The sequence below is a fragment of the Podarcis tiliguerta genome, assembly GCF_965153285.1.
Source record: "Podarcis tiliguerta genome assembly, chromosome: 3".
Classification (NCBI taxonomy): domain Eukaryota; kingdom Metazoa; phylum Chordata; class Lepidosauria; order Squamata; family Lacertidae; genus Podarcis; species Podarcis tiliguerta.
The window spans coordinates 18,391,046-18,413,600 of record NC_139536.1 but is presented as its reverse complement, the minus strand read 5'-3'; the positions used below and the strand labels follow the sequence as shown (position 1 = coordinate 18,413,600).

General features: G+C 46.7%; 1 protein-coding gene across 10 annotated transcripts in view; it reads right to left on the bottom strand.

Moving 5' to 3' along the window:
• Window positions 1-22,555, bottom strand: part of KLC4 (kinesin light chain 4) — a 66,023-nt gene that overhangs the window by 17,680 nt on the left and 25,788 nt on the right. For 3 of the 10 annotated variants that reach the window (XR_014509405.1, XR_014509406.1, XM_083433069.1), the window contains exons 2-13: window positions 19,238-19,511; window positions 17,097-17,327; window positions 16,706-16,784; window positions 15,778-16,003; window positions 14,820-14,907; window positions 14,299-14,400; window positions 13,679-13,852; window positions 13,471-13,570; window positions 12,558-12,610; window positions 6,620-6,687; window positions 5,399-5,507; window positions 2,420-2,551 (exon numbers count right to left, since the gene is read on the bottom strand). Coding sequence is in view for 8 of the 10 variants with exons in the window: in XM_083433069.1 (XP_083289195.1) it covers window positions 2,420-2,551; window positions 5,399-5,507; window positions 6,620-6,687; window positions 12,558-12,610; window positions 13,471-13,570; window positions 13,679-13,852; window positions 14,299-14,400; window positions 14,820-14,907; window positions 15,778-16,003; window positions 16,706-16,784; window positions 17,097-17,327; window positions 19,238-19,492 (1,617 nt within the window). In the remaining 2 variants the exon portion in view is untranslated. Of the gene's footprint in view, window positions 1-2,392; window positions 2,552-5,398; window positions 5,508-6,619; window positions 6,688-12,557; window positions 12,611-13,470; window positions 13,571-13,678; window positions 13,853-14,298; window positions 14,401-14,819; window positions 14,908-15,777; window positions 16,004-16,705; window positions 16,785-17,096; window positions 17,328-19,237; window positions 19,512-20,784; window positions 20,931-22,555 lie in introns of those variants that run through there. The other 7 variants (XM_083433067.1, XM_083433068.1, XM_083433066.1 and 4 more) reach the window with 4 other exon arrangements.

Below are 22,555 nucleotides of genomic sequence, written 5' to 3'. Positions count from 1 at the left end.
CTGATGCCCTCCAGAAGCTGCTGGACTGCAGTCTCTGTCTTCCCCCACGTTTAGCCATGCAGGCTAGGGCTGATGGGAGTCTGACAACTTCTAGGGGGGCACCAGGTTGGGGAAGCCAGCCTCAGAACAAAGGGTAGCCCCAGTCATAGCTTGCAAGGGACACTAGTCTAAGAATGAAGACAAACGCAACATTTGAAGAGCGGAAGGAAGTGGTTTGAAAGCGCCCTTTCCAGACTAAATACAAAACGTACCACTGAAAAACTGGCACCCAAGTGTGGAGGAACTGGCTCAAGACATTCTATCATCTATCTATCTATCTATCTATCTATCTATCTATCTATCTATCATCTATTTATTTTTTAATTTATAAATTTATATACCACCTTCATCTTCCAAGGATCTCAGAAATCATCCACCCACCTCTCCCTACAATTCCTGGAACGGTTTTGGAACTCTTTTTTCAAAATATTGGTTTGTGGGTTTTTTTTGGTTAAATGAAGAATAAATGTGTATGGCAGGGTAGGTGGGGAGAGAGGAAGATGAGAACTTTTGCTAATTCTTCCTTCATCTTGCAACCCCCTATATTTCCTGAAAATCTGCGGTGGAATCTCCGGACCAAAATGGTGCTGGAGGATACAGGGCTAAGGGGGAAATGGTAAACAATTAACGCCCCCCCCCCCCAGTCCAGTGGAAGCCTCCACTGGATCGCAAGACCCCCTGCATTTGATGAGGTGGTAGGCTCTCCCTTTGCATGACGTCTGAGAAGAGGGGAAGGCTGATCAGGTGATTGTTCAGCTAGCTAGACTGTACGTCCACAATGCAAGCTGCAAATCACAAAGCTAGAATCGCATGGTGGGCGGAGGGGAAGGGGGCCTGCTCTTAAAATACCACGTCAGTCTTCATTCCAAGAGGGAAGTGTCATTCTCTAAAAAAGTACAGAACGAGGACTTAAGCCTTTTAGGATTAGGGAGTTTTATACACTCCTTTCCCCCAAGTTTCTATGGGGTCCTGGCATTCTCTTACAGTTTTTGTTCACGTACTGCCTTTTAGGTACAATCCACAATCAAGATTGCAAGACACCTTGGCGCTGATTGGCTGTCATGGCAATGTGCCTGCGATAGATGGGGGATGGAGAGGCGCATGCAAGCAAGCGAGCAGCTGCAGAGAGGATGGAGAGTTAGTGAGCGATGGAGAGAGTGCAAGTTAAATGTAACCAAAGCATTAAAACAATGGGTCGGTAAGTCCCTCCTCATCCTTTATCTAGGTCAAAGTCCTTGCTGCTAGCTGCATCCGATGGAGAACCCCAAAGGAACAAACATGCTTAAAGGCTGCATCGAGGCAAGCTACGCATCCTCACACTCCTTCCCCAACTCAGAGTGGGTACAAAACGCACTTCTCGCCAAGCCAAGGAAAGACAACAGGTCTAAGAACCAGTCTTCGAGGGGGGAAACCCAAAACCAGGCAGAGTCAAGATGCTTTTCGTCGATTCTTCCACCAAAACTCACTTGTTACGTGGACATAGTAATGTTGCCGCTAGCTGAAATCTCTTAGGATCCTGCTACTCGCCAGAGACAATGTCCCACCAGTCCGCCCAGTCCCAAGGCTCCCAAGCACTCTGCTAGGAAACAGGCTGCGTATAGGAAGAAGCTAAATCCTCTTGTTGATAAAAGACCAATCCAGGGGTCAACAAAGGAGGAGGAGGGCAGAGAAGGAGGTTACCTGCTCTAGCTCATACTCATGCCTTTGAGTCTTCACACATTCATTCCAGTGCCTCTTGGCATGCCCTTCAGATGCTGAACACACACACACGTACACACACACACACACGTACACACACGCACACACACGCACACACACAGACAACCCCATAAACATCCATTTTCCTGGAGAGCAGCAGCCCTAGGATCCTACCCGAAACAAAGCCCTTTACGCGCTTCCCTCTGAGAGTGAAGTTATCTCCTGGGAAGCAAAACAACCTTCTTTCCCTCCCCGTCCCTTGTCCCTGCAACAGATCAGGGGTGAGCAGCACTGTAGGATGTTAGTAGAGGAGATCAAAGCACCTACGATCAGTGGCTTCTGCTCTTACTTCCGCCCACTCCCCCACCTAAAGAAACTGGGGGACGGGAGATACTAAGTTCCGAGTTGAGTGGGGAGAACCAAGATGGAAAAAGCTCCCTTCCTGAGTCTGGCTACCCGGCAATTAAGAGGAGCGGGCAGGGAGCATGCAAGAGGATGGATGGAGGTGGGCATGCCACGACAGGCCATCAGCTCCCCGAGATGGCAGGGGCAGCAATTGGCGGACAAAAAAGAAAGAACAGCTCTGGGTAGAGTTTGCTGCCCTCTGCCTCTCTCGGCCGGGCTAGGCGGGTCTTGATAGTGGACTTGTACTTACCCCGTTCCATTCCACGCCCATACTCACTTCCTCGCTACCATCTGTGGCGCTCTCATACTTGACGCTGCCCCCCAGGCTGTCTCGGCTCCTCCGCCTCTCGGAGCCATCGCCCTCTTTCAGAATCTCTACCACCTTGGTCTGGTTAATGGGGTCAATGCCCTGCAAGGGGACAAGCACAAAACAAAGAGACAAGGAGGGTTGGGGGTGGGCAAGGGAAGCACAGAGCCCCTCAAGCGTTTCCTAGAGATGTAAAACACTTCCTTTTGCTTCCTGGCCATTAACACACCAAAAGGTCATGTGTGTTAATTTTTTTCTGGTGGCGATTTTGGGTGGAGACAGGAAGGTGTTCAGGAAGGAGATTGGAAAGACTACAGAGTTGCCCTTTCGCTTCCTGGATCCCACCATTGTACGCATGCCAAGTTCTGCACCAACACACTGGCCACATTTGCAGAATCAGATCTTAGCTTCCTAAGCCAAAATATGCCCCTTTATTCCCACTTCACTCCTCCCTTCGCGTGAGTGAGCAACCCAACTTTTCAGCTGACATCTGAACTAGGAAACGATGGTTAATGGCTTCAACACAAGTTGGGGTGTTAATTTAACTTTAAATTATGGCTTCATATTCTGGCTTGTTTGGAAGCCACTAATCATGAGTAGTCTTCAACTAAACTATCCCGTCATTGCAAGGATTACTGCTACCACTGCAGGATTCTTCTCCCCTCTGCATCTCCTTCTTCTGGTGCATCATGCATCCCACCCAAAATCTGCTTCAGAGTACTGGGGGAACCCCTAGAACAGATTTAGGGCACTTAAAGAGATGCAGGGGAAGGAGATGGCTAAAGTTCCATTGCACAAGCAGAAATCCTTGCAGCTTTCGAGCTATCTACTTAGTGCTATGCTGAATACAACCCCATCTCCCACCTCGGTTTAGATGTCCTGGGAAGCTATAGCTGACTAAGGCTTTCTGGCTTGCTCGTTGGCTTGTGTGAAGGGAGGGGAAGAGGAGGAACAGAGGAGGAGCAAAAATGGCTTCATGCGCCTTCTGTATATATTGACTTTCTAGGAACATACAAAAACAGTCCTCCTGGATCAGACCAAAGCTCACGAGATCGCCTACATGGCGCTTGCAGGCACCCATGTGCCGCACAGGGTTTCTCGGGTGCCCTCAAGGTCTGCTCCCCAGTCCTTCCACTCATTGAAATTCTATTGCAGCTAACAGAATATGTACCCATGACCGTTGCTCTGGTTTGCAAATGTGCCTGGGGGCCCAAAATGTTAGGTGACCCTGAAGTCCAATCTTATCTCCTATCGTGACCAAACAGATATCCCTGGAAAACCCACAAGCAGGAGAAGAGGGAAACAGCTTTCTTCTACTGTTTCCCCCAGGAAGCTAAGCTGAGATTTGGTTTTGTGAACATGGCTGTTGCACGGCTTGTATGGATTGCATACACATTTTTAATATATGCATATATTTGCCCAACACATCTGCCCCCCCCCCAACTTTTGTTATTCGGGGGTGGGGCATGGAGTAATGGGACAGTAACAAAACCCTCTTCCTCCATCACTACATAAGCTTCACCAGACATTGCCCACACTTCCATAGCCATAATGCAAGCATAGGCAAACTTTGGCCCTCCAGATGTTTGGGACTACAATTCCCATCATCCCTAGCTAACAGGACCAATGGTCAGGGATAATGGGAATTGTTGTACCAAACATCTGGAGGGCCGGAGTTTGCCTATGCCTGCCATAACAGCTAAAAAACTTGCCTTAAAAATAAAATGAAGCCAAATGTTCTCCAGATGCTGAATTCCACAGTCATCTAAATGATCCAGTTGTGAAACACACTGAGCTTAGCTCAGCTCCTGCCAACAAATGACTAGGACATCAAGATGAGACCATCAAGAACATCCAAAGTAAACCGGGGTAAAAATAAACATACATACAAGGAGTGTTCCTGAAACTCTTCCATTTCATGCCTTCGAGCAGCTATATGGCCTGGGCACAATTCTATATAAATTCCTTGCAGTCCAACCAGCTGGACAGATCTACATGAATGATCTAAAGCTCATTTTCTGATTAAGCAGAACTTTTCCAAAGGAGTCATCAAGCACTTGACAGGCAATCAATGCATTTATGCAATCAAATCTTGGACTGAGATATGAATGAGCTGTGTGCACCCGCACACAGCTGTTCTACTCCTTCGTCAAGTCAGGATGCCACAGTTAGCTTCCCATTACGTCCAAACTGGGAACTACGGCTAATGGCTTCCCAACAAGCCAACGTTGTAAAGCCATGAACCGTAGCTTCATGTTCTGGCTTGGTTTTGGAAGCCATTAACCATAGTTTCCTGTGCAGACATAAAGGGAAATTATGTTGTTGTTGTTTAGTCATGTCCGACTCTTCGTGACCCCATGGACCAGAGCACGCCAGGCACTTCTGTCTTCCACTGTCTCCCGCAGTTTGGTCAGACTCATGTTTGTAGCTTCGAAGACGCTATCCAACCATCTCGTCCTCTGTCGTCCCCTTCTCCTTGCAAAGGGAAATTATGGATAATTACAATTACCCGATTTGCTTTCCTGTAAGGAAGCAAAGCAGCTGCTTACAATTGCATGAAGCTCATTCATACTGCGGCTTAATAAGACAAGATTTTATTGCCTGAACCCAGAGAATGTCAAGTAAATTATTTCGGCCGGATTCTATAGCCTGCTGCGATTTCTTTTGCTGATGAAGTGGAAGGATCCTGAAAAAAAACGTATCGAGCTGCAACTTTCTAGGAAAAGCCACACTGACAAACAACTGGCCACACCTTCTCAATCAACACCAGCAGGGAACTTTATAAGGGGATTTTACATATCTGATGACAGCCAGTGGTTTAGGCTCCACCGTATAAGCCTTAAATTGCCTGGCAAATCTAAAAATCAGATGAAACACTCAACTTTTGCTTTCTTCTCCCTAGAGTTCCCTTTACGCAAGAAGTTGGTCGTGGGGTGGTGTTGGCCTTACCTGTCTCCGGGATCGCACTGCACACTCTTCCAGCGTTTCCGCAGCCTCCAGCTTGCCCTGACGCCTGTACAGTGCGCCCAGGTTTCGCAGAGTGGTGTTCACTGTGGGGCTAAGGAGAAAGGGAAACACTGAAGCCAGCAGTCCGTGCTTACTATGGCAATACCTTGAACACTGAGACGCCCTTGTCTACACACCTCCCACTTCCCATGACACTGAGACTGCTTAGCTGAACAGTTACAGTGCTACCTCGGGTTAAGAACTTATTTCGTTCTGGAGGTCCGTTCTTAACCTGAAACTGTTCTTAACCTGAAGCACCACTTTAGCTAATGGGACCACCTGCTGCTGCCACGTTGCCGGAGCACAATTTCTGTTCTCATCCTGAAGCAAAGTTCTTAACCTGAGGTACTATTTCTGGGTTAGCGGAGTCTGTAACCTGAAGCGTATGTAACCTGAAGCGTATGTAACCCGAGGTACCACTGTACTACCCAGCAATTTCACAGAAAACTGCTACACAAGGAAAGAGGCACTTGCCCCTTGCTATTAGGCCCTAAATGGGCATATTCATATTAATAGAAGAAGTTGAAAGCTAAAAATAAATAAATTGGGTGGGATCTGAAACTACAGGAGGCTTTTGGATCCAGTGGATACTTCTGCTAAAGGAAAAGGAGAAGTGACTTTTGCCGATTTGCCCTTCCTGCTGTATCCCCCAAACTCTCTGGAGCCAATTTTCAAGGAAGGAGGTGCTCTGAAGGTGGGGGGGGGGGGCTGGAAAATAATAAGCTCCCACTAGTAAAGCCACCCACTGGATCAAAAGCTGTTACAGGAGCACTTGGGCAACAATTCAGTTCAACCCTTTGAGTCACGGAAGGACGGGGTTTTTTCACTGGTGGAACCAGTGTTGTGGAAAACTCTTCTCGATAAAATATGAAGCCCCATCAGTATTGGCGTACCACTGGCTCCTCTCTAAACAAGGGACCTCCTGTTTCAATTGCTGTTTTATGGTTGTATTGTTTCAATGGACCTGTACATTTTCATTGGGGATTAATACATATTAAATATTTTGATGAAATTGTCTTATTGTGCTCTTTAGTTATGTGTGTTTATTTATCTATAATTAAGCTTAATACTTTTAAATCACTTAGAAGCCACCTTGGCAAGTAAGTGGCATATTAACTAATAGCTGAAATAATAAGTAATAAAGAACTCCTGAAAGCAACTTACCTGCTGACCTTGCATGCCTTGTACCAGCCACCATATTCTGCATATGCAATGTTTTCTCTGTGCTTGCTCTGGAAAGAGGAATTGGGGAGGAGAGAAAAAAGAGAAGACTTTGTTAGAATAGTCAAAGCATCAGTGCACAAAAGACCATGGCTGCTTTGTTTGCCTTTGCTTGCGTGCCTAGCAGGGATAAAAAGATATAAGTTTGTTTGGTCCCAGTTACCTTGCCGCCATGTCGGCTCCAATACTGGTATGCTTTGAGACTACATACATATAGACCACGGCCATTTAGAACAGGTGTGAAGAACCTTTGGCCTGCCTGGACTACAACTCTCATCAGCCCCAGCAACACTGCCCAGTGGCCAGGGATGATGGGAATTGTAGTTCAGCAACATTTTGAAGGGCCAAAGGTTCCGCACTTCCGGATTTAGAATGACACCACTGTCCCCTAAAAACCGGAGAATGAGATGACAGATTCTGGGAAGACTCAAGTATGTGATGAAGGCAACTCTGCAAAGATACCAAAGGCAACTTTGACCATTAAAAAATAAAAATTAGTGAGCTTGCTGGTCTATTACAGGCTTCAGCTAAGTAGCACAGGTCTTGCTACATTTTTTTTAAAAAGGGGAGATGGCTGCCCCAGCTTATGCATAGAAAAACGTATTGTTAAGCAAATATCTGTTTCAGCCAAAAAAGATGAAATGGTGATGCAATGCCTGGGACTTTGGAGTTCACGGGTCTGCAAACAAGGACACAAGCCTAAGTACATAAAGATGCAGTCACAGTAAAAAGTAGTGTAAGAGCTTAATAAAAGTTAATTCCTTTAACAAGCGACTAAAATCCTTATTAAGCAGAAGAGCCAGTCTCACATTTCTCTTCAAATACCTGAAGTGGGCAAAGACTTGTTATCTGCTGCCCCGGAAGGCAGGGAGGGCTAGATCCGATGGGCTGAAAGTAACAGGAGGGGGAGATTCGGGTTTGACGTTAAGAGACGCTTCTTGTAGGTAAGTACAGTTCCAATTACGTGTGTGTGTGCCCTCTCCCTTTCAGATGGATATTCCAGTTTATGAATTTCCTGAACGGAGCAAGGGATTCGGCTAGGCAAGGCCTGATTGAGTGTCTCCAACTCTAACAGTTCCTCAAAGCGCTACTTGAATGTGTGGCCAGAAACTGAAAGCCACTTTGTCTGGTCCGCTCCCTCTCCCAGGAACAAAATTCCTGTCTTCTAAAACAACTTCCCACCAGAACTGTGCCCAACCGTTTAATTTATTTTTTAACCATTTTTCTGGGGGAGTCAGCCAAGGAACAGTAGGCCGATTTAGGCATTAGGTTCCTTAGGCTTAGAAAAACTTCCTGTTGTTTAAAAAAAGAAGAAGTTATTTTTAAATCACTTTGGAGGAGGACTTGCTCCTCCAGAAAATTCCCTGGCAGGCCTGCTATCTGGGGGATTCCTAGACGGTCATGCCTCAGGCTAATGCCGACAAGGGTTTAAGCGCTGAATTTGTGGGGGGGAAGTAGGTTAATGCATGCCAGGGCTCCATTCCAGCAAGGCTGGGTGATCCTGTTTCGAGCACTGTGTTACCAGGCCAAAGCAAGAGGACTTGGTAGTCCTCAGTAGGGCTATTCAAAATGTGGGCTCTTCATTACGGAGACAAACAGGATGCCCAGAGCAGGGTTTTAATTGTGCTGCGTTTCACCAAAGTCTAAAAATCGCAATTAGGTTGCTATGGAGAGCTGCATTACTGCCGTTGCGAAGGGTGAGGACTCTGCTTCTGACCTTCTTAAGAAGGTATTCAATTCAGACCTTTGGCCCTCCAATGACGTTCAGAAGACGGCAGTCTGGGGTAGCAGGAGACCATCAATGGCTATTAACCTCTAACACAGGCTCCCACAGGTTTTCCATATAAACTGTGCTGGATCTCTCAGGCACCTCTGATCTACATCAATCACAGTAGCTCCGATGGACACTAGTGCCCCACATAGCTGCATCATTCTGTATGAAGAACTGGCAGACTTAGCATCCAAGAACGGCCCATCAGGGCATTTTGTAGGTAAGAATCGCAAGAAGCATTGTCACAAGATGTGGGGTCAGGGGTCGGAGTCAGCAGTTTGGCTGAAAACTTATGCCCAGCAAGAAGAGTTCCAAACTTATGAGCTTACCTATACGAAGCTGAGAATCACCCTCATCCATTTAATGGGGCTTAAAAGTCTTAATTTGCACTGAAAACCTTTGAGATGGCACTGAGATATCTCTTTGTAAAAAGACCACCTTTCTGCCCCATAGAATTCTGTTCCCTTTCGGAACAGAAAGCTTTTGTTTTTGTTTTAAAGGGCAATATGAATTTAGTTGTTCCTACCCAGGGGCTGCCCCACAAATGGGAAACCTGTGACCCTCCAATGCTGTTGGACTACAATTCCCATCATCCTTGACCACTGGCCATGGCGCTTTAGATTGATGAGAGCAGGCATTCAATAACATCTTGATGGCCAGAGTTTCCCACCCCTACCTTAGCCTGTTCCTTAGGGGCGTTCCCTTAGTAGTACAATGAAGATGGTCGGTCTATTCCCACCTCCCAGGGTCAGTATGTACAACATGCATTGTGAAAAGGTGCCCCAAGTCCATCCACATGGCTGCCATTCTATGCACATTCACTCGGGAGCAAATCCCACTGTGTTCAAGCAAGCCTGCTTTGAGAAAACATTTAGGAGGCTGATCTGTATGGATGAAGCTATGTTACGTGGATAAAAATATGACAAAAGGAAAGTGGGGGGAAAAAGGAATGCTCTAGCAAGATGGGTTTAATGCTTTTTAATAGCATGGCAAAGAAACCGAGAGTGCCAGTAGAAGATGACATCATGGAGAATGGAAACCAAGTACATTACTGAAGAGGAGCTGCTTAGTCCAACAACAACATATGATCTCACTCCTCTGCATTGGTTGCAAAAATCCTCTGTTTTGCCATTCTGGAAAGCTCCAGTTCACTTCTGCATTCAAAGAAAAGCTTATTCAGCTTAGCTGTTAAGATAAAAGTTCTTAGCTGGGAAGTCCCCAGGTCACTGACCGTCACCAAGTCAGCCACTGACTTACTCTTGACTGCCCCTTCTCAATATGCTTCTCTTCCCCCCGCCTGCTTTGGGGATACTGTGTTGACCTACCCAGAAAGGTTGGTGATTACTATGATGGCATGTATAACTTTGAACATATATGGGCTGGGAGACACTTCTGAAATACTCAGTATAATTCAGAAAGTTTTCCCTAGAAAGATGAATGTTGAGACCTTTTTAGATATACAGATGTTTTAAAGAGCTGTAGCTCTGTGGCAGAAGATCTGCTTTGCATGCAGAAGGTCTCAAGTTCAATCCCCAACATCTCTAAGTAAGGCTGCGAGTGTCCCCTGTATGCAACCCTGGAGGACCAGGGGTCTGATTCTGTATAAGGCAGCTTCCTATGTTCCCACAAACGACAGAACCTTTAGACATCTCCCTTTGCTGTCCATTTCAGCAGAGCCTGACCCACTTGGTGTCTTCCAATTCTCACTCTTTTTAAGAGGCAATGAGTTTGCTACTTACAGACCTCTAATTGTAATGCCGAGTACTGCAGTGTGCGGAGAGGTGTGCTTGCAAACACGCAGGGCCACATGGTGGGCATGTACCAGGAAGTCTCTATCAGTCACAGTTCACATGGGTGTCCACAATCAGCTTTATTGTATTTACACTTTTCATTCCTACTTGGGGACAGACCCCAGCTCAGTGACAAGAGCATATCCTTTGCCTGCAGAAGGCTCCACATTCAATGCTGGAACCTCTAGTAAAAAGGATCAGGTAGCAGGTGATGGGAAAGACCTCAGTGATGGAGCACTTGATTCACCTGCAGAAGGCCCAGGTTTCAATTGCTGACATCTCCAGGTCGGGCTTGGAAGATTCCCTGTCTGAAACCCTGGAGAGACAATACAGAACTAGATGCACCCAATGTCTGACCCAGAATAAGGCAGCATCCTATGATCCTGTGTGATGATGGAGAGCCATTGCCCATCAGACTAGAGAACAGATGAACCAATAGGAAGCTCCCTAGTCACAAGAATGCTTCAAGTGTGAACTGGGCCTTAGTGACTAACTTAACTAGATGCTTGCTGCATTAAGGAACTGGGAAGGGAAATGGTCTGAGCCTTATTGCTCCACCTTTTTCCAGCTGCTCCCCACTCAATGTGCTGGAGTGAAACTCTTGATAGAGGAGGCCAAAGTAGTGCAAGGGCAGCCAACTGAAGGAAGACCATGCAGGAAAGAGTCAGGTGGGATTGGAGTACCACGGCTCCAGGTTTGGGAACAAAACCTGCCCCACTCATTTGCTTCCTGTCTGGAACTGAAGAATGCATGAAATATTTAAATCATGTTTACAAGTACTCTACAGGGAGGTGTTGTATCACGGTGTTTTTTCAAGCATGTGAAGGTTGGTGGAAACAAAATTACATAGGATTAAAAGGATCGGCAGACAGATTGCTGATAGGGCAATGAAGAGGACCTAAATCAGTACCCTTAGCTTCTTGATAAAGATCCTGGTTGACAGAAGAGGGAGTTTTGCCTCAAGAACTATGTATGAAGTCTCTCATTTAACCAAGTGGTGACCAGCTGACTCATCTGAGCCCATGATCCAGGTGAAATCCAATTAAAAGACACCCAGCTGGTTTTTTTCCAGAGGAAAATTTGTTTCACATGGCTCTTGATTTCAGCCACTTCCTGACATGAGATCATATCATAGCAGGGTCAGATTTTTGTTAGCCAACAATATTCAAGGCAGCAGATAAACACACAGTTTTCTGACTTGACTCCGAGATCATCCAGCAAGAGCAGCAAAGATTCTTCAGCGAAGAAAGGCTGGCTCAGAACCTGAGAAACAAGCACCCACCTCACTCATTCTAAACCATCTATTCCACAAGAGAGCATTTGGCAAGCCTGGTAGCGATAAGAGTGCCAATGCCCTACTTATTTCTTGTTGTGACATGGCCCATGTTCAAGCGAAACAGCCTGAGACATTAGAGCAGGCATCAGCCATCAGGTCAGGTTTGTAAAAATGGGAGAGAAATTGAGAAAAAGAAAACCAGGTGGGTTCTGCTCAACTGAAGTCCAGCATGGAAAGTGTGCTGGAGCTTTTATATTCCTGCTTGTGAAGTTCTGTGCTGTGCTCAGCACCTTTCAGAAGCATGTGAAGTCTTTTTTGCAATTTATCTAGTTTCCAAAGGAGCCATGAGCCACTGCTCACTGCACCATGGGCTGGAACATGTCTCCTAAGTATCTTGGGCTTGCTGTAGCTTTAATAGGCAGGGGTTTCCCCACAGATCCTGGTCTCTAAGACTGGGAAATCTAAAGCAGAAGGTGATGGTGCAGAAGACTATAGCGTCTTCCTATTACCCTTCTCTTAAGCCTTGGGGCTGAAGGAGCTACTTTTTCCTGACCAGTCAACTGAGCTTTCCAAATGACCGAATTCTGAGGCTTGAGATTTATTTTTCTAAAAACATTCTGGTTCTGCAGTCTGTGGCCCAGAAACCTGCTGAAATCCCTTCATCTTCCACTCTCCAGTTCGTCCTAAGGAGTGCACTATAATAAAGAGAAAACATGCAAGGCACAGGAAAAACAGGGCAATCAATTTCAACTCCTGCCCCAGAAAGCTGCTATGTAGTCTGAGCAGCAACCCCTCATTCCTACTGCCCCCCCATGACACATTAACACACTGCAACCCAACAAAACACAGCTGCACTAAGGTATTCAGCCCTCCTCTGCAGCTACCAGTCAGCAGGTTTGGCACCATCAGAGATCCACTCTAAGGCAAAGAGCGGATGTTGCCATTTCTGAAGGTCTTCCCAATGCAGGACAGGTGAACAAGAAAAACTCAGGTGTGCGCTGTGTGCCTGCTCTAGCCCACCAAAATAAATGTTCTTGCACTCACCTTGCTCATCTCCTCTCTTTCTTCCGCATGCATCCATATCGGCTTGTGCTCGTCTGCAGGATAAAATACAAAACGGGTTAAAACAAAGCAAAACAAAACAGCCTGTTGGTATTTCATAAGGAATGCTACTCTTTCCCATGGTACAGTCGAGAAAGGAAGAAGCTTAAACTTTTGGATCCATTTGCTTATTTTCTTTGGAGGAAATAGTTTTTGTCAGCCAGGCCATGAAAACAAATACCGTATTTTTCGCTCTATAAGACGCACCAGACCACAAGACGCACCTAGTTTTTGGAGGAGGAAAACAAGGGGAAAAAAATTCTGAATCTCAGAAGCCAGAACAGCAAGAGGGATCAATGTGCAGTGAAAGCAGCAATCCCTCTTGCTATTCTGGCTTCTGGGATAGCTGCGCAGCCTGCATTCGCTCCATAAGACGCACACACATATCCCCTTACTTTTTAGGAGGGAAAAAGTGAGTCTTATAGAGCAAAAAATACGGTAGGTAATGCAAAGCATACTGTTGGAGAAGGACCTAGGCTCCTGCCTGCACCAGTGGTGTTTTTTTTTTGGGGGGGGGCACAAGGGCGGCTGCCCCAGGCACAAACTTGTTAGGGGCGCAAAACTTCAACACCCGGTGCTGCCTCAATACAGCTGTGCACTTCCGGCACTGGGCTCCTTTGAAAATGGTTTCTCACTATGAACCAGGAAGCGACCTCTTCCAGACAATGGAATGACTCTTTTCTTATCTCCTGGGTGACGTGGACGCTGTTTGGCAGTTGAATGTGCATGCGTACTCCCTCCCTCCCACCGTGTGGTCCTGGGCACGGGCAACCCACGATACACCACTGGCCTGCACGCCCCCACCAAGCTCCTCCTATAAATCCTGGCTGCCCTTCTCGCTCTTTGCTATCCGTACCATCCACAGAGCCAAATTCCTTCACATGGGCCCGGGTGAGGATCTCCTTGTAGAGGACCTCTGCTTCCTTATATTTGCCTTGTTTCAGGTAACAGGAGGCCTGGGACAGAGGACAGAAATTACAATCTTAAAAATGCAGCACAGGCAGACACCGATCCTCATGCGTGATACCCACCCCCACCCCCTTTTCACCACCCAGTGGACTCACCAAATTGTTCTTTGTTTTGGCCACATTTGGGTCGTCAGGCCCCAGGCGCGACTCGTAGATCTCCAGCGCTCGGCAGTAGTAATATTCTACCTCTTCATACTTTCCCTGATTCTGGCATAGCAAAGCCAAGTTATTTAACTGTTTGGCCACATCCGGATGATCTTTGCCTAGAACCTGAAAAGGAGGCAAACAAACAGAAAAAGCTAGTTAGGAAGAAAAGAAGCAAATCTGGGAATATGGCAGGATCCTTTTACTTTGGGGGGGTGGGGAGTGGCCCATGGAAAGTCATTTGGAGCTTCAGCTCTGGCAGAAATAGCTCCTTCTGCATCATATTTGACACCTGCCTCTCCCTAGGCCTTGTTCTGAATCCACATGGATCCACGCTTTGCATGCAGAAGGTGCCAGTTTCAATCCCTGGCATCTCCAGGTAGGGCAGGGAAAGATGCCTGCTGCCGGTCAGTGCAGACAATACTAAGCTAGACAGACCATTCTAGACTGACTCGGGAAACTTCCTATCTAACACACATGCTCCCCTTTCCTGAGTAGCATTGAAAAGGGTTGCAAAAGGGTTGTCTTGACACGTTGGCCCTTTCTTCTCCGGGGGGGGAGGGGGAATTTACCTTTTCCCGGATTTCCAGTGCTCGCTTGCATAATGGTTCTGCCTCTTTGTATTTCCCCCTTTTGCCGTAGAGAACAGCCAAGTTATTCAGGGTTGCTGCAACCTATAGAGAAACATAAGCAGACCTAACATTAGAGCCATGGAAGAACTATAGAAAGAAGAAAGAAAGAAAGAAAGAAAGAAAGAAAGAAAGAAAGAAAGACCTATCAAGCAAGATTCCTTTAAACACCACCACCTTGCAACCATCCATGGCAAAGATGGTCCAAGATTTTTACAGCAGAATGGCCTAGTTCAGGGACTAACTCGCTCACCTTACCTGTCTGGACTCCTTGTTCAGCTGTTGCAGCAAAAAGAACCCCCTTTTGAGTCATCTAGCCCTGACTTGGCACCAAACCCTTCCGAAGGGTCAGCTGACCATGTAACGTGACACTCCTGCAAGTCCCTTTGGTCACATGACTGGCTTACAGCTCCCCACTGCCCATAACTTCCTTCTCATCAAAGTCCAGGGAAACGGCTACTTACTGCAGGGTGGTCCTTGCCAAGCGTCTTCTCCCTGATGGACAGGGCATCGTTCAGAAGGTGAGCTGCCTCCTTGTATTTGTTCTGATCCCTGCAGCACAAAGTGAGGCACATATTGAGCAATACTGGAGGGGCAGAGATTGTATCACACAAGACCCAGGGAGGTCCTTCCTCCTTCGCCACACAACTTTCCACAGTTAAATTCAAAGCACTGAGTTTCATTGTCCCGGACAACTGTTCCATAGTCACACAAGGGGAAAAACCAAGAAAGCCCTGTTCCTCCAAAGTGAGTGAGTGTCTGCCGCAGTTGATAAGGTTCATTACCGAGTTATTTGAAGCTCGAAAGATCGCTCTCCTTCCCAGGCTGAGAGAAAAATGGCGAAAACAGGATATTTATTGGGACAGTGCGATTTTTGCAGCTGCTGTTAAAGTTGCAAAACAATGAAGCACGGGACGGTGCAATGGAGAACTTCTGAAATAACAATCGGATACTAGCTCTGTCCAAGGCATGATGGAGAAGAGCAACAACCGGGAAAAGATAGACATAACGTTTTACAAGGACAGGAAGAAACATCACAGACAGAATAATTGCCACACACAAGAAGAACAAGGATATAGTTTGAATGCTTCACCTGTAAGTTTATAAATCGTTTAATGTGTCAATACAAATGGAACTCATTAAAATGGCAGTTGTTATATAAGGGATTATTATTTTAACTGGAGAGTAATTGAAATTAGTAAGATTTTGGAAGGCAGAAATAAAGTAATTCATCAAACCATCAATTCTAGCACGTGGGGCCCGCCTAAATTATATAATTTGGCATCTGAATGATTGGTATTAATAATTGTATTATAATTTGGCATTGTTATAATGAGACTATTATTGGATTGTTGTAATTGAAAACTAATAAGAATTATTATTAAAAAAAGTGAGTGTCCGCCATTCCCCTCCTCTTCTCACCTGTATACTAAGGCCAAGATGTTGAGCATAGTGGCCACGTCAGGGTGGTCGTGGCCTGAAGTCTTCTCCAAGTCCTCCAGCGCCTGCTTGCAGAGGGGAACAGCCACTTCGTAGCGTCCCTGGGAAGCATACTGGATCACCAGGTTGTGGAGTGTGCGCAGGCGTGCTGGGATCTCGTAGCCGCCTTGCTGGGCAGCTGCCGCTGCGCTACTGTGCGGATGAGGCACTGCAAACATAAGAGCGCATTAATCGAGGATAGAGGAGGCAGCTCGCAATGCCATGGGGGCTATGGCCCATTCCTACTGGCTAGCACTCCGTCTCAAACCAGACACAACAGCCGCTGGAAGATAGGTCCAAAAAGGTAGCTTTATGGCTCTTCCTTCCATCCGTCCTCTGCACACAGTTACCCCAGTTACTGCTTTGATCTGCAGAACGAGCACTTTGATAAGTGCCACATGATGCTTGTTCTGCACTTGCAAGGAATTATACACCCAGGAACTCCCCACCCATTGATATTAGACAGGCGCCTTTGCCATACTGTCTGCAAAAAACCTCTTCGCTTAGGCAGCAGTTCTCATCCTGTGGGTCCCCAGATGTTGTTGGACTACAACTCCCATCATCCCTGAGCTCTGGCCTTGCTAGCTAGGGGTGATGGGAGTTGGCTTAGGGCAATGCTGGCTTAGGGCAAGCATACCCAGACACATGGAATTTTGACATGTGATTTTATTCTATTATGCGTATTTTTAAAAAAACAAACAAACTGCTGACTTTACTTGCATTTTGAAAGCTTGTTTTTAAAGACCTGATCTTAATGTAAATTTTATATCGTATTATGCAACCACTGCTTAATGGTTTTGATGAGGAAGTGGTATGCAAATCCTGCTGGTTAAATAAATGAATAATAAAATAAGGAAGGAATGCAACCTACACCCTTGGCCCTGGTCCTCTTCCTCATTTGGAAACAAGTCATCCAAGGAATCTTTTGTGGAATCGCCTTCTTTCTCCTCCTGAGACATTGAAGAAACAAAGAAAAAGGGGGAAAGGAGAGCATGAGTGCTTAATATTTCGCTTAAGTAGTTAAGCTTAAACTTAACCAAGCAAGCCCATTCCAAGGTTCTCTTCCCCAGCAAGGGAAGACCAACCCAGTTACTGTAGCTGGGGCGAGCCGTGTCTATCTCATCCACCCAGACAAACTCAAATTGCTAGATGCTCTATCAGGACCTCTTGGAAAGACCATCGCTACTAGACTTTCAAGCAGAAAGAGCTCCATGTTGAGACACAGGCATCTTCCCCCACTCCAAAATGTTCTGGGTGCTCACCGATGGGGACACATCCTCATCGTATTTCTTCAGCTGGTTCATGAACTCCAGGTGCTTCTTCTCCTCCTCGAGCTGCGCCACCGTTTGCTCGCTGCGCTGCAGCTTCTGCTGAGTGTTTGCCAACTCGTCCCGCAGCCACTGGTTCTCCTGGCACAGCCGGCGCACCTGGGCCCGCAGCTTCTGCTTCTCAGATTCCACTGCGTTCAGGTGGTTTGACAAAGCCATCATCACCTGGCCCAAGGGAAGCAAGAAGAGACGTTTGCTGTTGCCTAACGCAGAGGTGGGGAAACCTCTGCGCTTCCTTCAGGGTACCTTTGGGTTGTTGGGGCAGGGGGCACATTAACAGTGGTAGGCGGAGCCAGAGGCAAAAATGGGTGGAGCAATGAATGTAAATGTTACCTTTGTACAGCATGCTAGTTTCTAAACACACCCACCCACCAATACATGTCCCCCTCTCTGGAGGGAAGAGAGTCATTATCAGAGCTCAGGGACATATTCTGGCCAGGCAAAAACATATGGCCATGAACAGTTCAGAGGACCAGCTAAAGAGGCCTGCGCATGTAGGCCCCTCACAGGCCTGAGTCTCCACACCCCTGGCCTAAACTCAAGAATAGTGCCGCTTTGCAAGGTCCCTCTTCAATGGCAGTTTCCATGTTGCTCTAGCCAAAAACCTCCTGGCTGGCCTGACTTAAGGTTCCCCTTCTCAGTAAAAAGAAAAAAAAACTACTACAGGAGATTCCAAGGCCTGCAGGAAGTACAAGTCAGATGACCACCTAGCCCAAGTCCTTGCCTCAGACTAAAATATGCAATGCTTGGGTTCAACAAGTTGGGATGATCATCTGTCATGGAAGCTTTCAGGTTCCTGCATACAAGGATTGGACTAGTTCTATGATTTGATGAAGTTGTAGTCTTGGGGGGGGGGGGGAATATGGCCCCTTAAGGAGTGCCATAAGGGTTCCACAACTGCCTCCATAAGTCACCTCTGGACTGCCAAGGAGAAGCAAGGCTGCGGTTAATGAGTAAGAGGGAAGGGGGGGGCACACGAAGTTGGAATCGTATGCAAGACAACCACGCCAGGCAGGCCACACCAGCTGCTTGCCCAGCTGTATTCTGGAGTCTTCCAAGATAACACAGAGGGTTGTGGGACAGGGGAGGACTTGAAGACCAGCAAAATGTGGAGGGCCTGACCACCTCTTTGGGTCCCTTATTTGTCAAGGAGGAAGGGATGGGCAGTGCTGCTGGACAGAGGGCCCAGGGCAGAGGAACAACAATTCCTAATCTCCTTTTCCCGTCATTCATGCAGATTAGCTGAGTACCAGGTTTGCATCTCCAAGGGCTGTGCTAAAACTGTTATGATTTTGCATCTATAGAAGCTGATCCTTTGACTTTCATATGCTGGTGCACATACATGTTTAATGAATAATAAAAATCTGAATAAATGTGTACTTGGCTTATTTTGCAAAAGTTACTACTTTTGCTAAATCATGGGGTGGGGAAAGGCACCTGAGCAAGGAACAGAAATCCAGCCAAACTCAAACACACACACACACCTGCCCTGCAAAGTCAAGACTTCAGCAACTTCACCAGAATTTCACACAAAGTTTCAAGCCTATCCTGACAACCAGAAGGCTAGAAACTTGCATTTTTTAAAAAAGAAAAGCTACAAAAGCTTATAGATGTTGAATTCTATGCCCAAAGCTGCAATTATCCTATACAAGAGTGGCAGAGTCCTGCCTACATCCAAACATGTTTGGCAAGCGTGATTTCACAGAGCCAGCCAAGGCAATATACAGTACTTGACAACCTTTTTAAACAATGATTTCCCATACAGTCGTACCTTGGAAGTTGAATGGAATCCGTTCTGGAAGTCCGTTCGACTTCCAAAACATTCGGAAACCAAAACACAGCTTCCGATTGGCTCCAGAAACCTCCTGGAGCTAATCAAAAACCGCGGAAGCCCCATCGGACATTTGGCTTCCGAAAATAGTTCTCAAACTGGAACAGTCACTTCCGGGTTTGCGGCATTCGGGAACCAAAACATTCGAGAACTAAGCTGTTCAAAATCCAAGGTACGACTGTATTTCACTTCCTCTGACGGACCCATATGCCGCTCCAAGACACCCCAATGGGCTGCCCCTTACCTGAGCCTCTCCAAGTCCCAGCTCAATCATCTCCACTGACTTGCGCAGCAGGTTGGCCTTCTCGTGCACTAGGTTGGCTTCCTCGTCCTTCTTCAGACACTTGATGGTCTCCAGCAGGCTGTGCAAGATCGAGTTGTGCTCATTCTTCAGGGCTTCCAGCCCCTGCATCACTAGTTTGGTGTTGGAGATGATCTCCTCTTGGCTGAGCTTGTCCATCTTCTCCTCTCTGGGATATACCATTGTGGACATAGTCATGCGCAGCTACGATCCCCACCTACGGAAGGAAAGGGCAAGGTTGCTCACTTGGACAGGTCAGGTCCTGAAACGTTAAAAGCAACAGCTGCACACAGCCGATCCCATAGAGAGAGAGGTCTTATTCCCAGTTAGCCTTATCACCTGGAGAGAAAGAGAGAGAGGGAGAGACAGAGAAGGAGATTCCCACAACACCTCGCGGCTCTGTGTCCTTGCATAAAGAGGAACACGGCATGTCATTGGTAGGCGCAACTTGGGTAAGGTTGATGGCGACGTCAAAGCTGCTACCACCCCCACACTCTTGGGAATAAAGAAAGCTGATTTAGCTGCCATTTAAGAGCACGGGAGGAAGAGCCAGAGAGCACACCTCCAGCCCCAGAGGTCACATAAATCCAGCACGGAACGGGATGAAACAGGGACACATAGATTACAGTATGGCCACCGAAAGACAATGAGAAATTAAGTTGCTATTTCTTTCTCCTCGCAACAGAAAGCCTCAACGGCTCAAGAAATACAAGTGTATATCTTGCAGAGAACTAGGAGGACAAAATGTTTTGACGGTCTGGTTCCGGACTCAACTCCATAGAAGAAAACGACAGGGATTCGCACTCTCAAAACTGAGGAGGGTTCTGGAGTAAGTGAGGGGAAAGGAAGAGAAGGTGCTGTATAATTGCTCGGCTCCTCCAAGCACGTTGACAAGTCAAGCTTTCCTAATTTCCGATCTGAGACTCTGGGAAGAGGCTCTGTCTCCCACCCACCACCCCTCATTTGCATTTCCATGGCTGAGTTTTCCCAAACGGCACTGTACAAATGCTAGCCATTGCTGAACGTCGAGGATTCGGGTTTGCGGGGCTTGGCAGACAGGCGAGAAGAAAGCCGCCAATGCGTTCTTGAAACCTGCAGAGGGGCTGAAACGAACGAGCCGGAAACACACAGCTTTGACAGTGAGAAAGCTGGCAGCCTTCGCTAACGCGTACATACGCATTTGCCACCCGGCAGTGCAAAGCTAAGCGAAAGTTTGCCTAGGAAAACAAGGGAGGGAGAGAGAGATGCAGATTATAGAGAGGCAACATCCCTCCCCAGCCGCACGGACACTTTCCCTGTTTTGTTGTTGTTGAAAAGAAGACGCCAAGATCCGGCTCCTGCTCCTTTGCCGAGCAGTTACCTGGGCTCAAATCCTGACTCAAAAAGATGTGCAGCAGAAATCCGATCTGCTCCACCTACTTAGCCAGCCAGCCGGCAGGCAGGTCTCCTTACTCCATGGACCCAGAGGCTTCCACTGGAAGGGGGCTTACCTCATCAGAGCAGCTGTTGCCGGTGGCAGTGGTTGCTGCAGAGACAAGAGACGGAAACCTGGGCTTGTGTGACCCTCCTTGGCAGGAGGCCAGGCTCTTACGCTACCCAGACAAGGCGGAGTAAGGGGGGGGGGGAGAGGAGAGAGGGAGGAGGCTATCAGCAGATCTGCCTTTGTTCTCAGTTTGGTCCCACCTCTCTGGGTGTGGGTGTTCTCTCCCCGGGATCTTTGCTAGGCAACTGTCCCGCCTCCCTGTGTTTGCCCAGAAAGTCCCACTAAAAGAAACCAGCCAGAGGCAGGGCAATGGGCGTCTCTCTCCCAGCACAGCTGCCCTTGATCCCTGCTCCCAAGGTGGGAAAAGGTCTGTCCCTCAAACCTAGGTCTCCTCGCAGCCATACGGACCTGGAGCAGGAAGAACAAAGAAGGAAGGGAAGGGGGGAAAGGAAGGAGTGGCGAGAGCCCTAGTTTGCTTTTCCAAGTCAGAAAGGGGGTCTGAGAGCGAGGGAGGGATGCTCAGGCTGCTACAGGGGGAGAAAAGCAGGGTATGTTCCACCAGCAGGGTGAACAGGGTGTGTGGTTTTTGCTGGAAGGGGAAAGGGCAAAGAAGAGAAGACCTTTTTGTGTTATGGTGGGGAGCCTAAGCACCGGGCATATGTTTGTAAACCACTTTGAGGTTTGGGTTTTTATTTATTTAAACGATCAATGGTCTATACATTTTCTAAAATGTATAATAATAATAATAATTTTTTATTTATACCCTGCCCTCGCTGGCCATACCCGGGCTCAGGGTGGCTAACACCAATAAAATAAAATCACAGTAAAAACATAATAGGGGGAAAGGCGAGGGAGGAAAAAAAACCCAACAAATTTAAAATACAAGTTAAAATGCAATTTAAATAAAATAAATAAAAGGGGAAGAATGCAGTTTTCACACCTTAGTTGTAACAGGCGGGTGGGGATGTTGTTGGCATTTTGGTGCTATTTAAGTGGTAAGTTGTGTGGAGCATATCATAAAAAGCTAATAAAAACAACTTTAAAAAGTAAAGAGTACAGTATCCTCAAGGTCTGCCCCAAATAAGAAGCACCCTGTTTCCAAATTCAGAGCTACAGCACCTTCAGCTCCACACATTTAAGCTTAATATAGTCCCCGTTTGTTTTTTTTTAAAAAAAGATTTTTAATTTCAAGTAATAAAATATACCCATGCAAGGAAAAGAGAGTTTAGTAGTTGTACTGAAAAGAAAGAAAAACAGCAGCTGAGGGTTGTAGTTTTAGACGTTCCAAGAAAGGCAATCAAATGAAAGTGTCTTTCCATAAGGTTCCATGAGTAGATAGAGGGTGAAAACTATGTGTGATTGTCTTAACAAAGTCAATAAAGGGCTACTAAGTTGTATAAGAAGTGTGAGTCTCTCCCCCCCCCCCCCCAATTTTGATTATTATTCCTTCTGTGAAATGGTTAATATGTTCATAAGCAAGATGTCCCATACTTGTGAAACGCAGGCTTCAAAAATATTTGCATTTAAAGTTTTCCCATTTTTTGCAATCACTAATCTAGCATAGTCCCTTATTTGTAGAATAGTGGGAAGCTATTGGAGTGCCGAAAGCTTTCTAAACACAATTCGCAATCCTGTCAATACAAAGCATTTTTGTTCAGCACAATCTAGTCACAAGGATGTTTAAAGAGCCAAACTCTGCAACTTAACTGAGTTGTGCATTATTACATAGATCATAGAATTATAGAGTCCAACCCTCTGCAATGCTGAAATCTTTTGCG